The sequence below is a fragment of the Bactrocera tryoni genome, chromosome 2 (assembly GCF_016617805.1).
Source record: "Bactrocera tryoni isolate S06 chromosome 2, CSIRO_BtryS06_freeze2, whole genome shotgun sequence".
Lineage (NCBI taxonomy): Eukaryota > Metazoa > Arthropoda > Insecta > Diptera > Tephritidae > Bactrocera > Bactrocera tryoni.
The window spans coordinates 3,244,978-3,261,786 of NC_052500.1; the positions used below are offsets into that span (position 1 = coordinate 3,244,978).

Below are 16,809 nucleotides of genomic sequence, written 5' to 3' on the forward strand. Positions count from 1 at the left end.
TATGTTCTGAATCAGTTTAAGTTCATAAAATATTTGTCTATTATAAATATGAAACGTAAATTTATAAAAAAACCGGACTGAGGTCTAAAACAAGTAATTCCAACGGTATCGCACTTCCACAATTTATTATTTTCGTTGGAAGCCAATTTTCCTAGAGGGACAACACGTTTCTTTGCTTGTGCGCTGCTAGCACGAATGTGAGAACGGAATGTGGCAACTCTAAGGTATTAATGTTTTCACTTAGTAGTGACACAAACCCTATAAATTTGGGTTTACATTTTGACTTAGCAGATACACAAACCTTTACATTTTTGGTACAGTTTATACACTCTGTTGCCATTTCCGTTATTTTCACAAATTGTTTCAACGGTGCTATTTTATGAAATGGAATAAAAGTTAATGGTACACTGTGCGCCATAAGTATGTATACAGAAAATTAATGAAAATGTGAAATACAATAAACAATATTCTTCTTTTTAAATCTTTTTTAAACTATTTTCATTTATTTTCCTCATTTAAAGCATTAAACTATACAACACATTTTTAGAAAAAAATAAACAATAATTTTAATAATTTCCCATATTTCAGCGCATCTCAAGCAAATGCAGTTTATTTATTAGTACATAGTGTATATTATATAAATTGGTACATAGCATAATTATTGAAGACTAACAATTAGAAATACAACAGATATAGTATATATACATATATGGAGTATATAAAGTTTTCACTCGGTTTGTAATTTTTAAAGTTTATTCTTTTTTCTTATTTTAGATTTCAATTAGCGTAAAACATCACAAATCCATTAAGGTAACTTCAAGTTAGGAGCACGAAATTTCAAAAATACACTATAGAATTTGACTACGTACATACGTGTATGTATGTATATGTAAGCGCTGTACTAACCGACGCCTTCATTGACTGGCCATTCGACTAATACACTGACTAAGTTAATTATTGTCATGGAAAATTAATTTTGACATGAGTTAGATTTGGAAATATTTTAGAAAAATATTGTTAATGTCTTTTATTCAAGATTTGCATAGGTTTTAAAGACATAACAGTAGGATTAAACGCGAAAATGCTTGGAAAACACTTGCAACAATTTGTGTCTTAAGCAAGTTTTATTATTTTATACAATATATTATATACTAATCTTTGATTTAGGGTAGGTGTTTCGGGTAGTGTGTTAACTAAACCGCTAACCAATAGTAAAAAGAACTTTACAGCGATGATATACAAATATACAATTGAAAAACCAAAAACAAAAACTTAAACATTAAAAAATCTATTCGCACAGCCATATTAAATATGGCTTCTTCGAATCTGATCCGACGACAAAAGCTCTACATCTTTTCCATTTAGGTTCCCAAGGACTATGAGTTACCGCAAACCGCACGGCGTAGCGGAATTCAGAGTTCTCGTTTTCACTTATATACAAACTCAACCACATCAAACTCAGTCGCTTTCACTTTAGTACCCTCCTTTCTCAATCTTCCGCCCATTACTAATATCTGAATAGCGGATTTGTGTAAATGCGTCTCGTGCCCTTCGGCGACAGGTTGGTGAGCAGCACAACACTGCGCAATTTAATATCACCCTGTATGTACACCGTGTCCACCACATCCGGCTTGATGCGGTATCTGAAGTCGGTGATGAGCTTCTCATTCAAGTACACCTCAAATGCATTCTCCGCGCACACGATAGCCAAACGGAAGGTTTTGCCCGGCCGAAAGTCCGTGTCCAATTCGGAGCGCTCCTCATCCGCCCAAGCGCCATTGTACCAAGCATTTCGACACACAATCGCTTTGCCTATGGCGCCGCTCTGTTTCGAGAAGCGCGGGTTAAAGTGAAATGCGATAATCGGATGTGGCCAATAGTGTTGGCCCTTCTGTAGGTTGATGTAGAACGACTGCGGCAGCAATTTCACACGCCCCACAATCTGCAGACAACGCCCTACTTTCAGCGAGTCCGGCGGCAGCAGACCATAGTAAGGCAGTGGTATGCCACAAGCGATATTCTTCATTAAGGCAATCGAACTCTTTATGCCCAGCGGTGCCCAATCCAAATTCGAACTGTCCACTTCGTCGTACGGCATAAGCGCTGTCTTATCGCCATTGGGCTGTTCATCGAAAATGTCCAGCGCTGTGCGTATCTCTTTGGGATTGAAGCCGGGTATGTGCTCCGGGTAGCATTCCACCTCGTCGCGCTCCATGCTCACGTCCTCTACGTCGCCCTTCACCTCTATCGTCGAGACCGTTGTGTAGGGTAAGCGATGCGCATACTTGGCGAAGTGTACGCCATTCACCGAGATCAGATAATCGCTATCGGTGATGAAGATCTGTATGGCGAATTTACTGCCGCGATGCAGTGAGAATGGCAGTGCTGATGAGACCTCCTCCTTGCCCCAGACGCCTTTCACTTTCGTGTTGCGCACGATGTAGTTTTGCGGCAGCCGTGGATTGATGTGCAGAGCGACGTCACGTGTTGGGTTCTCAATGACGAAATTTATGGAGAATCTGTAATGGTAAATGTGTGTATGAATTCAAGTTGTCTGACTGGTGTTAGAGCTTGTGGTGAGCACTTACCGCTCGCAGTTGAGCAAAATGCTGCCGGTCACTGTGAAGCTGATGCCCTCCTTGAGGGTGCCGATCTTTTCGTTCTGGTACACGGGCAACGGTTCCACATAGTCGTAAAAGGAGCTCTGCAATTGCAAAAAGAATAAATATTTGAATCCGCTGTTAAGAGACGTCATAGATTTTGGTTAATTGTAATTAATATGTTTTAAACTTAAGAATCAGTTGTCAACATGCTTTTCGATAGTTTAGAATCAGACGAAACATAACGATGAACACTAGAACAACAAAAAAATAGTTTTTTTAATTTGAAAGGTATTATTTTATTTTATTTTGTTTGACATCCGCCTAGAGCTTGTATTCATTTATGTAATTTACATGGGAACCCGAGAACTTCTGAGTACAGAATGCTTAAGTTGAATATTTTTTTCTAATGCATTATGTTAGACTAGGTTAGGTTAGGTTAGGTTAATCTGGTAAGCCACGCATAGACCAGTTTTGGTTCTTTGCGATGCCAGATGGAGTTCAGTTGCTAGGTCGAAGAGGTCCAATTTTAACAAACTCTGCGGCTCCACTATCGATACCTCCTCCAGTGTGTCATACTGTGGGGGTGCTTACAGCGTAATCTTGCCAATGCGGGACATGTGCGCAAGAGATGCTCCATTGCTTCACTGGTGCCTTGCTGTAGACATTTCCTGCAATCTTCTCAATCTGTCGGCCCCATTCTGCGGGCGTGTGTCGCCACTAGACAGTAGCCAGTTAGTATTGCGATCATGTTGCTACAGTCTCTTCTATCGAGTGCCAATAAAAGTTTTGCACCCAGGTAGCTCGTGTCATCGGGCCCGGATTTTAGCTCCAGGCAACAGGGTTCCAGGCCACAATGGAATTGCGGGAAACGAAGTAGCTAATGAGATTGCCAAAAGTGATATCCATCTGGCTACCGTACAGGAAATTTCCGAAAAGGATCCTAGGGGCGGATCAGGGCGAGATGGAATGTCTTAAGTACTTGCAGAATCCCCAAAACTTGTGCAAAATCCCCTTAAGAAAACTGATACAACACTCTTTTTCTCACACGGTCACGAAAATACTGCCGGCCGATTGTTGACCTCTTGACAGGTTACAACCTACTTGGATCACATGTGAGCCGGATGGTATAAATAATGACGATGCATGCAGAAAGTGCGGGAATTAGACATGTGAGAGACACTGGGACACCATCTATGATTCTGTTCAGCATAATCTAGAAATCGGCTTAGATACCTAGAATCTGCACAGTTCTAGTGGCTAGATGAAGTATCAAACTTATATTCATTAAAGTTTGCAAAAAGCATTGACGTGCTGTATGAGGAGTACTTCTTTTCTGAGGATCCAACTAGCTCTACTAAGGAGCAGCAAGTCTATGAATGGCGTTACAGCCGGCCAGTATAATTTAACCTAGCCTACTTTTATTCTAAAAGAAGCTGAAAAGAACTTTCATAGGTATCTAAAAAACATTAGTACCCACTTATAACATGGGAACCAGAGCTGCGTGCTATGAACTTTCGGAATCAAGTTATTGTATAGAAAACTTTTTAATTTGACGAGATAACTTTATAAATTTCCCAGAGATTATTATCCAATACATAGCTATAATCTTCGAAGGAATTTTTTCAAATCGGACTACTTTGGTATATACTATATATAGCTGCGATACAAACCGGCCGAACAATATCAATTTCATGTACAGAAGGGTGTTCCAGCTTCGGTACAGCCGGAGTTAACGTTATTTCTTGTTTTTGTAATAACTAAGTGAAATATATTATTCGATTTAATAAAAACCCCAATTATCAGATTTTGGCACTCGCCAGCAGTACGTGAATAATGAGCGAAGTCAAAAACATGTCATCAGCGTACAAAAATTTCAGTCTGACCCCGTGGCTCCCTAATTTGGTGTGTCAATTACTGTGTGTTACATAACATATACATACATACATACATGTGTACTTATGTGAGCCAACGTTATAATAAATACCAACACGACACAATGGCATACCTTTATTTGGGTTTGTGTATATAAGTAAACGTCTAAATATATTCATAATAACAGCAACAGGCATTTGATGAAGCGTCTGCTGGAATCCCATGTATAAATATTTGTTTTAGGAAGTTTTACGAACTCGCTAATGTTAACTAATTGAACTTTTGCTAATGGACAACCGACAATCAGTGCAAAAACAAAGTCCAACAAAGGTATGTGTACCTTATACACACGTGGCCACGCAAACCTTACCACTATATATGTATTCTTAAATTTTTTCCGGACTTTTTCGTTCGTTCGGGATTTTTTCAATTTTGTTTTTTTTATGTTTTTAGTAAGCATAAGTAAACTAAATTATATTACCTAATTATAATTATAGTTTCTAATTTATTACGCTAAATGAATAAAACACAAAATAGCTTTTCAGTGCTTATACAAAAGCGGTCGATTTTATTGTTTTTAAAGTGATACACTTGCTAAACTCCCTGTTTCGATTAAAAAGAAATAAAATAAATTATTAATTTCAAAGATAGTGTAAATGAAAATTAATTTAAAAAAAATGAAAAATATAATTTTTTTCATCGCATTCCAGTCTCGTACATTTCGAGCTACTTTTGTAAAGCTCACTATCACTATTCAATTGATTTATCTAAGTATAGCTAATTGTGTTTTTTTTTTAATTTTTATATTTTTGATTAATAACATGTCATTAACTTATTTCTAAATAAAAAATTTCTATACCGCAAAAAGTACCGCTATAAAATGTAGTCAAATATCTACAAAGCTTGAAAAGTTTGAGTGGTAAGGTTTGTGTGGCCACGAGTGTGTCTTTATATGAATGTACATACGTATAAAAATTGAAAAATGCCAAATTATTATTATATATAATTGAGGAATTCTCTAATATTTAGCTCAGGTGTTGATAATAAATGCGTTCATGTAAACATATGCCAATGCACATATTTGTACATATACACAAACATACGCAATTATTTTAAAAATAACATTATTTAGTTAAAAATTTTTTATCGCCATTGAAATGCTTGCGAGAAAATGCTTTAAAACTTTTGGGTGTGGTAAAAATGCGATTACAAAAATACTGCGTCTTGATGCAAAGGCTCATTATCATATCATATACATACATATGTAAGTATGCATGTATAGAAATACACTCATCGATGTACTTACATTCATACATATGTACATGCATGTTCGTGTGATTAGCATACCAATTGTTCATTTTGTCAATCAAATTATATTCGCAAGACTTATATGGAAGAATTATTTATACATACATACATATGTATTCATTGATATTATTAATTTGCGTACATTACTTTTCTATACAGGGTGCTTGAATAGGAATGCGCCATAAAGGGTTTGTACTACATATGTAGGCATTGACTGCGAATCATGTAAAGTTAATAGTAGTTTTGAGAATATATTTTATAGGTTACATTGAATATGGGAGAGTATTTCTTCAATATAACAGCATATACACGAGTAATACTCCGTAGAGCTTTGAAATATAATTGCCAAGGAAGTACATTTAGTGGCGTCACGTTGACATTTTGACACAATGTTACTGTTTGAGATAGATTTCAGGTCTCTCCTAAGGACCAGATCAAGTACCTTGCGATAGTCTTAGGCAGCAAACTGCTGTGAAATCGCAACGTGGAAGAAAGAGTGAGGAAAGCGAACAATGCTTTATATGTGTGTAGGCAGATGCTCGGCACATCCTGGGGGGTCTCTCCCTCTCTCATGTCATGTCCTGGTACTACACAGCTATTGTTATACCAATTCAGCTCTACGGTGCAGTAGCATGTTGACAGGAGTACGGAAATCCACCTACTAGAAGCCAATGGAAAAGGTTCAGAGAGGGGAGCTTTAAGAACAACTTCAATGGCGGCTCTTGAACTGGTACTAAACCTGCCACCTATAGACCTCTTCGCTGAAAAGTGCGCGGTAAAATCAGCGTGGCGACTACTGGCTGCAGGAGAATTTACATATAGAACCTTTTCAACTGCGAATGAAGATGCAGAGTAAACATAGAAAAAGATGCCTGGCGTAAAGGTGTGTTAACTACGCGCAACACTTTGGTGCGGGAATATACTGACCACAGTTAGGCATAAGGTAACCTTTTAAGTTGCCAGACCACTGCAATATATATTAAGCTGAGGTCTTTGTTATTGCGAAAGTCACGGAACAGGCCTCCAGGCAATACCAGAGTCACTTATTTAGACAGCCCAGCAGCAATCAAGGCAGTAGCCTCATATCGCATATAGGCAAAAGTGCCTTGGGAAGCAGGACAACAGTAGAAAGTGTTGCCAAAAGTAAGCAACTTCAATTCTACTGGGTGCCAAGCTATAAATGCATTGAGGGCAATGAAATAGTGGACGAAATTGCCAAGAATGGCGTACGTCGAATACCCGAAAATGTTATCAACATTGGGAAACCCATGCCAAGAAAACGAAAACCCAATGGAAGGAGATACGGGCCTATTGGCACTCGATAGAAGAAGCAATGGAGATTCTCTTGTGCAATTGTCCTGCATTGGCAAGACTACGCAGTAAGCATTTGGAGTCTCCACAGTATGAAATGCTGGAGGAGGTATCGACACTGAAGCCGCAGAGCCTGTTCATATTCGCGTCAAGCGCAGTCATCCTAAAGGATGACGACTACTCTTGAATTTAGCGATTGAACTTCATCTGGCATCGCAAAGGACCAAAACTGGTCTATGAATGACTTATTGGCCTACTAGATTAACTGAATCTAATCTAATCTTAAGCTTTTGATGCTAATCATTGAAATTTCCAGAGAAAATACTAAGTAGTATACCAACAGATGCAAGTTTCACATACGTACATAAGTATAACTTCCCAGCGAACTTTGCACCAGATCTAAATAACCTCCAAAAGCCATACTCGCGGTAATTATATATACATACATATAGGCATATAAAGAGACGTCGCTAAACACCCTGTTATGAAATTTAATAGCGCCAAAATAAATATATTTATAGTACTCATGCGAATATGCATAGCTTGCACACTAGTCTCCAGTTTTTTGGTTCAATTATTCGAGAATTCCGCAAGCCGACAGCCTTTTAATTAAGTATTTCGTTTATTTGGGGATATAATTTATTAACAAAATTTATATTTTTTTTTTGCTATTTTAAAGTCTTTAGAAGAGGCAAAAAAATTCAAAATAATTAAATTTTCTTAATTGTATGGAGGAATTAAACTAAATGGGGTCAATACAGAGTCAGGTATGCGAAGTAGCGTTAAAAACAATTAAGCAGAAATGAGTCAACCTGCTAAGTAAATATATACAAGTAATATAATATATGACAATCAATATACAATGGAATAATTTTAGAATCGCGTATCAAATTCGCACATGTTTGTAAGTAAGTATGTATGTGCACATGTTTACTTTTGCAAATGAGCATTCAAACACAATTGCTCAGAAAGCAACAACATTTAAATACGTACAACACATATAAACCCAGCACAATGTCATTACAAGAAAAAAAAAACAATTAATTCATATATGTGTATACATATATGTATATATATAAATATATTTATTTATTTAGTGTTCGTATTATACGTTGCATTCATTTTATTATTAACCGCTAATGCCGTCATCTCAGTATAACGCAGCTCAACTGACAGCGCACACGTTCACCTTTATTTATAATATGTTCGCGAACAGTGTGCAGAATATTAATAAGAACGCTTTGCAAGGTTAGAAGAATAAAAAAAAAGTTGAACAACTTGTCTAAGTAAAAAACTAGCGCTATATGGCGCATTTTGAACACTGAAAAGTTATGCATAGGGTTGCCCGGGCGTATACTCAACTTGAGCAAACTTCTCAGAAAACAATAAGAGAGGATGTCCGGTGTTTATGAGGCAGTGTTACGGCTACTCAAGGTGGTTATTATTAGAAATACGAAAGGACTTTTTCGACTACCCAATATTTTGCCATAAAACTAAAGATTATTTTCCTAGATCAGAATATGGTTATAAGAAAATGGTATAAGAAGAAAAGTGTTGTACCAGAGACGCTTTAGTTACAGCGATCTCAGCAGCAAGTTTGATTGGAGAATTGGATTTCAGTTACTGGATTTGTAGCCTTTGAACTCTTCTAATACCCGACTTCAGGTGCAGCACCACCTTAAATCATGCTCAATTATAGTTAGTCAGCCTACCTCGCTGCTGTTGTGCTCATGCCTTGGGAAACAAACAACTTACGTCTATATTGCTTGCTAAAAATGTGGAGCATGGAAATTAATTATTACTAGAAATGCACTTAATTGAAAAGTTTTAATTACGAGCGATGCTTTTGTCAGTCGTTGAGATGAAAATAAGCGTTTGTCGACATAAAACTTTCTATCTTCACATCAGCATGCAATCAAACCGTTATAAATAATAAGCATGTGGTTGAACTACAAAGTTTGCAGCAGCACTTGTTGTTGCTGTCTGTAATTAAGTATGTAGAATACCCATATTTGCGGCTTACCTCATTTAGACCATGTGTGTTATTCGACTTACAACAGCCGAAGAGGCAATCGAAAATACCGCGAAAGCACATTTTTAATTTTTTAAAATTTTGTAAAATTATTTAAAATTTTTTCTGTTTTGTTTTTACTTTTATTTATTTATTTTTTTTGTATGAAAAAAATTATTATTTTTAATTTTAAATTAAATTAAATTTAAAAATTTTTATTTTTATTTTAATTAAATTAAATTAATTAAAAAATTATTTTTTTTTTACTTTTATTTCTTTTTTTATATTTATTTTTGTATGTAAGCGATTATTTTTTGTTAGTCGTGGAGGTTAAAAACACAAATTTATTTAGACTTAGGAATAGAAAAGTAGAGCAGCTGCCTAAAATCGTCGCGGTGAAGGACTTTCTAAGTTTTTATGTGCATGTACGTGTGTAGAGCTTCAGTTGCGAGTGTGAACACAATATTTTTTTATATTATTTTGATTTTCAATCGCCACTAAACAGCTTGGTTGAGCTGCTTGAAGACGGTTTTCGAACGATGAGATCTCCGTTTGATTTAGTTAAGCGTTTTTGGTAACAGACGTGTTGCTTAAGGAGATTTGCTTTTGTTTTTGTATTTTTATGCGTCAATAAATATTAAATAAGCTTTGCTTCCCAATATCACGCAATTTATGTATGTATATATTTACACGTATATTCTTTGTTGTTCTTGGTGTGTCATCACTTAGTGGCCATGCGGTGCTTTCCCTTCAAGGTTTAGCTGCGCTGCGCCAAATATCATTTATCAACTTTTCTTTTTCAAGCTTTAGCTCATAAGGCAATTTCAGTGCGCTCGGCAAGCACAAGCTGCCAAATATTCCAAATATGAAAATTCACAAACGCTTGGCGTTGCATGAATCACAGCAGCGCGTTTTGCCGGCTTTCAGCGACGCTCACGTACAACAATAAATTTCTTTCGGTTTCTGCTTCGCAATGTTATTCTAACCTATTGGACTGGCTGCCTCGCTTGATCTTGGCATTTACGTTTGTTTTTTTTGTTTATGTTATTTTATCAGTTGTTGTTGTTGTTGCAAAGCTGTGCTGCGCATATACTTTATAGTGTGCTCATAAAGTTAACGAACATTTGCGTTAGTCATTCGCTCGCTTTTTGTTTATCTTCCACTTGTTAATATCAACAAATCGAAGAAACAATATTGTTGTTGTTGCTGCTGTACAGCTGTTTCTCGCGTGTGCTATAAATAAATTTCACTTTTTTATCGATTTCATTTCACTCTCTTTGGTCGTATTTGATTTACTTTGTAATATTTGCTTAGCAGGCGTGTCAATTCAAAACACTGTAACACACACACGCACAAACACACGCATACATATGTAACTACTTATTGGCAAATTTCCTAACTACGCGCTGTAAAAGTTTGAAAAATTTAGCTACGACTTAAAAGTGTTTGATTTGGCGTAAATTTGCCTTTTTTGTTGAATCACAGTCGCGCCGCGTGCTCGAGCCGCAATTTGCGCTGAGTTGCGTTGCTTTTCGCGTTCGCCTTCCACCGATTTCTACCAAGTTTGGCTGCCAAATCGTCAGCATCGAAAAAAATCGATTGCCATTTCGTTTGTGCTGCGATGCCACAGCTTTTATTTTCGTCTTACAAATGTGCTTTTGTTCGCTAGTCGCTTCGCGTTATAAAATTCCATTTGCTAGTTTTCTAAAATTCACTAATTCACGTCAATATTTTTAACGCTTTGCTGCTATAAAATTCGTCTAATTGTCGACAAGGTGCTTGTTGTGTTTTTCGACAGTTTTATTTTTGTTATTGTTGTCGATTTCATGCTTTCCATGCCTTTACGACATGTTTTGCCGTGCAAATATGCAACTTGACTGAAGATAATCGCTTTGTTGAACATTGAGAAGCTCCCATGCGGAGCGGCTGTTCAATTGAATGTCATGTATGTGTGTGTGTGTGTATCGTAGCAATGAGACAAAAAGCTGTTAGGCAGCAAGAAAAGCTTCACTTACTCAGGTCTCTTACTTCGAGCAAGCGACGTTGTTATTTGCAATTACAAATACATACAACCATACCTAAATCCATATATGTAAACATACACACATAAGTAGGTAAGTGGAACAACCCTTACCACCGCTGTTAGGCATTTGAAATAATAGTCACAACGATTTCATGATACCCTACTTTGAGTATTAACAAAGTTTTGTGTAAGCCATAAGACCTTTGCCATCAAAGAGGCGGTTTAGGTCTTCTTCTATATAAAAAAGTATGTATTGGTGTTGCCGCTCGAAAACACTGACACAATAAGACTCAATCCAAACACAGGACATACATATGTATTGTATATTGGAAATGTCGGGGTCTATTCTAGATAGGCAGGACTTTAAACTTTCTCGCGGCAACTCGAGCTCTTTGTCCACAATGGGTAGTGGTTTGACTCCGCTTACTCCATTCAGTGGAAGAGAGTCGGTGAAGGTGTTGATGGCTCCACTGCGAATGGTGGTCAGTGCATGTCGAAAGTTTGTTGCGTTCGAAGTCTGGTCTGCGTACTCTACGAGGTCGTCGACGTCAAGGAAGCACCTCTTGTTGTTCCTAAGAGGCGGTACCGCTCCAAGCAGGTGATTACAGAAATGATTTCTGCTGGCCTCACTATGCAGGTGTTCAATAGGCGACATCAAGTGGCACCAGTCGTAGTCCGGAGTGCAGTATTTTGACAGGTCTGAAGCTTCCACGTCTGCGTTTCATTGCATCCAGGCGGCCATTTTTCTAGATGTCAGACTACCAAGTGTGTTTAAGACAAGTAAAAGTGTATCCTAGACTATAGTCATCAATTTTTTAAGATTATTAATTAGCAAAAATTTTCAAGATGAGGTTTTCTGCTCAGGTTAAGGGGTTTTGATGGATTTACGGTTTTCAAAAAATCGATTTTTTATTTTCTTATTAAATTCTACAGCACCTATAGAATATTGTTCAAAATTTTCAAGTTGATCCGAGTAATAGTTCCGCACATAGAGCCTTGAGAACTTGTCATCCAAATTTTCAAATACGTTTTTCTCGAAACTGTGTTTTTGAAGTTGGTTGAGCAGATTTCTCGAGAACTACTCCACCGATCTTCATGAAATTTTACACAGGTCTTTGAGACACAATTCTTAAAGACTTGGATAAAGGATTTTCTTTCGATTACAACTATTTGAAAAAAAGTGTCGTGAAATTTTTACTGAAATTTTAATTTTTTTGTAAAAATGTCTGCCAAAAATCCAATTTTCAGTTTTTTTCCCTTCATCCAAGTTCTAAGTTAGGGTTTTAACTAAAACACGTATTCTTTCACATTAGATGACCCTGTAAGGAGTTATCCTATCCCTTCCGAAGGGTCACTAAAAATGGCGTCGCAATGGCCGAGTTTTAAATATATGTATATTTTTTTTTTATTTCAAAATTTCTTTGTTAATAATGTATCATTGTAACAATAAAAAATTCTAATAAAATATTTCATTTATATGAGAAAAAAATTGATGTAAAAAGGCTGAGGAAGCTCGAGAAACCCATGTACATCACTTAAAAATTACAAAATAGCGATTTCCTGTTAATATTTTTTTTTGGTTTTTGCAATATTTAATTTTTTAAGTACCGGATGTAGCGTGCCTAATCCAAACAAATTCATTTAAAACTATTGCATATGCTAACGAGTACAAGTTTTCGCTATTGTTTTGATTCCAACATCGAATTTTCTAATGACTTATTTTACAACCGCAGCCAGACATTGAGCGCACACACTTGTATGTATTAAAATAAATGTTTTTGATTAAAATATACATATACATACATGCATACATACAAATGTATGTGTATATGTAAGAGGAAACTATAGTACGTATACGTGCTCTAACTTACTTTAAGCGTTCTCAGAGAGCTATTGCTTAGCAGTGCTAGCTGTACATTTGCAGGTGTGTTTACAGGTGTGAGTGCTAGAATTTACATACATATGTATGTATGTATGTGTAAATTGTTTACCAGCTGATAAGAAAGCTCTTCAGACTTTTGCTATGCGTGGTCTACTCACAAAGCGCTGTTGGCGTCTTATGCTTATCAGTCTGCTGCTTCTCTTTTCATTCTGCAATCACTTGTAGTTAAAGCAACAACAAAAGCAAAGTGTTATGGCGAGTGGGTGACACTTAATCAACAAGTGTCAAAGGTCAGGGATTGTGTCTCTCTTTCGCTTTTTCGAAGGATTTACAAAAATATATAAATATATACAAAAATATTGTTATCAAAACTGTATTTTTCATTGCCGTTGACAGCATACACATATCCGTTCACGAAAAGAACTACCATTTTTCTCTTGTTCTAGGTTTCTTACATTACCCTCCTAAAAGTATGTTAACATATTTTTATATGCATGGCGTACAGCACTTCATATATAAAAAGCAAATTGACAAAAATTACAAAATGTACACAATACTGCACAGAGATGAGAAATCTTAACAAAATACTCATTTTCCGTTAAATTTTAACTCGTTGTTTTTATGTAATTTTAAGTAATTATGAGTTATTAAATCAGTATTCAAAATACTGAATTTACATTTCTATGTATTATATGGCAACACTATTACGAAGACATACATCAAAAGAGAAATCAATAATTTGACGTTTATCACACCAGCAGTGAAAAAAAGAAGTACAAACAAAAACAAAAAATGTAAAATCATATGGGTGTCAAAAAACTGCAATATTCTTAACGCCAGAGGGGTGGAGTGTACTAAAATCCATTAAAAATGTATAAATTGGTTGTAACTACGTAATTAAACAAGCTAAATTTGCTGATGAGATAATTGTCTTTTAACCTGAGCGCAATACATCTACAAAACATCTATATTATCGCCTCATTCAACTATACTATGATATACATAAATACAAGGTACATACATCAATTTCATCACCACTGAGCACTTCAATGTCATCATAATTATCCACCATGTCATAGTCCCGGTGTCCGCCATCCGTTGAATCTTGACCTGCTAAAGACCGGCGTTGCGCCGCAAAATTATCAATGGCCTCGTAAGCTTCGGCAGATGCCTCGATAGCGGCAAAATCGATGCCTCGTCGATGCATATCTTTTTTAACTAATTCGATTGTATGATCTACGTAATTGGCACTAGTCAACGGTATACGCACACGACGTAATATCTCGTACACAACTCGCACTGATAATGCGTGTCTGTTGGATAACTCTTGCAGCCAGATAGCACGACAATTTCGTCGAAATTCAATTTGATTACGTTTGGCACGCAGATACTGGAAACTTCTACTTGCACTTAAACCGAAACGCACAAATGCATCCGCGAATTCACAGAACTGCTCTAGTGCACTGCACACACAAAATGCCAGTGCGGCCATAATGGAAGTTGCGCTTTAAACTGTCTATTTTTTTAGCTCTTGCTTACTGTTCCTACTCAGTACACACAGTCTCCTCGCTCTCATGCCGAGCAGCGCGTTCATTAATTTTCGCTTAGCTCACCTCTGCTCAACATCTGTACTTTTGCTTACATGTTGTTTATCACATTCTGTTTTGTTTTTGCTTTACGTTGAGCAAACGTTGGACCCTCTGTGGGCAATATCCAAGTTATACGTATGAGCGCCAATGGGGGTGTTGAGGTCTTTGCACTGCTATGCGCGTGTGCGTATGTATGTATGTACATATATGTGCCTGCTTTTGTATAGATTTTGCGTTATGTTCAGCTTGAACTTGTGCGACTGACTAAAATTAATGTTGGCCGAATTTGTTTACACTGCTTTGGCCAATTCAATGACGTCCCCTCCCAACTAGCTGCGGTTTATTATTGATAAGTGTGTATATACATACACATCAGTTATTTGTTGATAAGCTTTTGGCTTAATTTTAGAATATGCGTGTTGGTGCACCAACAAACATATGTATATATTGTCTACTATATTTTTCCAAATATTCGAACGTATATACTTAACAATTTTTATATATGTACATACATTATGTACATATGTATATGTATGAGCAGACTGTTTAGTGGGAGTCACCTAAAGGTGCTATAAAACAACAACAACTACTACATTATGAAATAATGTTAATTCATGCTTCCGTCCATAAAAACTGTTCGCTTTAATATCGCTTAATGCTCATAAGCAACGAATGTTTGTTGCCAAATATTTCAAAATCCGACAAATATTTCCTCGCAAAATTAATTGTAATATGTACATACATACATGTGTGTATGTAATTAATTAGTATGTTTACTTTGATTTCAAACTGAATATTATCATTTCAGCCCACTTCGTACTCACCATGTTCTCATCATCGGCATCTGAGCCATTGCTCGATTTACATTTCTTATAGCAGGGCATTTTCACTTTCGTTCGTGATATATTATTGTTGTTATTATTAACACTGATTGCTTTTATCGTACTTGTACTATTTGTTTTTATTATTTTTTTTTTCTCCGCTAACACAATTTATTTTTTAAATTTTTTAAGGAGCCAAAACGTCACTTTGGTTATCTCTGCAAAAACAAACCGAAATCAAAATAACACCAATGACTAATTCAAATATATATGTACACTAAATTGTATATGTACATAAGTATTTGCTAGGTGCGAACGCGAGTTGATCGGTACCCGCACTATCACTGTGGTTGATCGTTGCACCGATGCGCACTTTTAAATTTACGGCACTTGCGTTACGGAGTTGTGGAAAAGGTAAGTAGATAGCAGTAATTTTTGTTTTTGCTTCGTTTGCAAGCGCTAATGAATTCGCACCTGTGAAGACGGCCAATACGGCGAAAAATGTTTATTACTTTTTGCTTTAATTTTTATATTGCAATTTACTGTCTGCAGTTAAGATTTGATTTATAAGGCATAGGTGCTACACATGCACTAATGTTTTTATAAATAATTTTATATGTGCATACATATGTATGTATATATAATATATTTATGTACATATTGGAATATGTTGCGACCGTTTTTCCTTTGCCGTCTTTTCGCGACGATCAATTCTTGCAGACTGTTTGGTTGGCCTTTGGTTTGGTTGCTAGAAAAGTCATGAAAAATTTCTTACATATTTATTTGCATTAAACCAACCACATACAGTTCGTCATATAGAATGTTTATTTAATTTATGTACATACTTATGTATATGGCAGAATCGTCATTGAGAAAAAATGTTTCTGTGTTCATTTATTTTCTTTTGGGCGTTGTTTAATATTTTTGGTTAATTTCACTTTCACACGCAGTGTTTTTTTGTTTATATGTATATTAATTCATGGTAAAATAAGCTTGGTTGTTGCGTGACATGCGTGGGTGGCAAACACTGATAAATGAGCGCTGATAAGGGAGTACATACCAACTTTTGTGTAATGATGTAAATATGTACACTCAGATATATGTATGTACATATACTATGAACTTTCATAAGCACATATAACATTTCATACGATTAGTTGTTTATATTATTATTTTTTTTTTTAGTTTTTTCATTTACTTTTTTTTATTTATTTTATTTTTTAATTTTTTTAATTTAATTTTGGCCTTTTAATGAAACAATTTTAATATTAATTCAGCAATTCATTGTATTTGTAACGTAAACTTTCTTATTTATACAAGTAAAAGTGATAAAATATAATATATACATACATGTATGAGTGTGTGTGTTAAATATATTTTAAGTGTAAT

At 35.9% G+C, this 16,809-nt stretch overlaps 1 protein-coding gene across 3 annotated transcripts; it reads right to left on the bottom strand.

Annotated features, from left to right (window-relative positions):
* Positions 1 to 564: 564 nt before the first annotated feature.
* LOC120769664 (galectin-8-like) lies at positions 565 to 15,693 on the bottom strand. Of its 3 annotated transcripts, none has more exons than XM_040096778.1 (3): positions 15,424 to 15,693; positions 2,589 to 2,704; positions 565 to 2,519 (listed from the first exon to the last, which is right to left on the bottom strand). In XM_040096778.1, exons 1-3 carry the CDS (start codon positions 15,481 to 15,483, stop codon positions 1,508 to 1,510), a joined length of 1,188 nt encoding a protein of 395 aa, XP_039952712.1. In that variant the 5' UTR covers positions 15,484 to 15,693; the 3' UTR covers positions 565 to 1,507. The 3 variants fall into 3 exon arrangements, with proteins under 3 accessions (XP_039952712.1, XP_039952710.1, XP_039952711.1); XM_040096776.1 differs by lacking the exon at positions 15,424 to 15,693 and adding an exon at positions 14,032 to 14,822; XM_040096777.1 differs by lacking the exon at positions 15,424 to 15,693 and adding an exon at positions 9,118 to 9,252.
* Between the last annotated feature and the right edge of the window lie 1,116 nt (positions 15,694 to 16,809).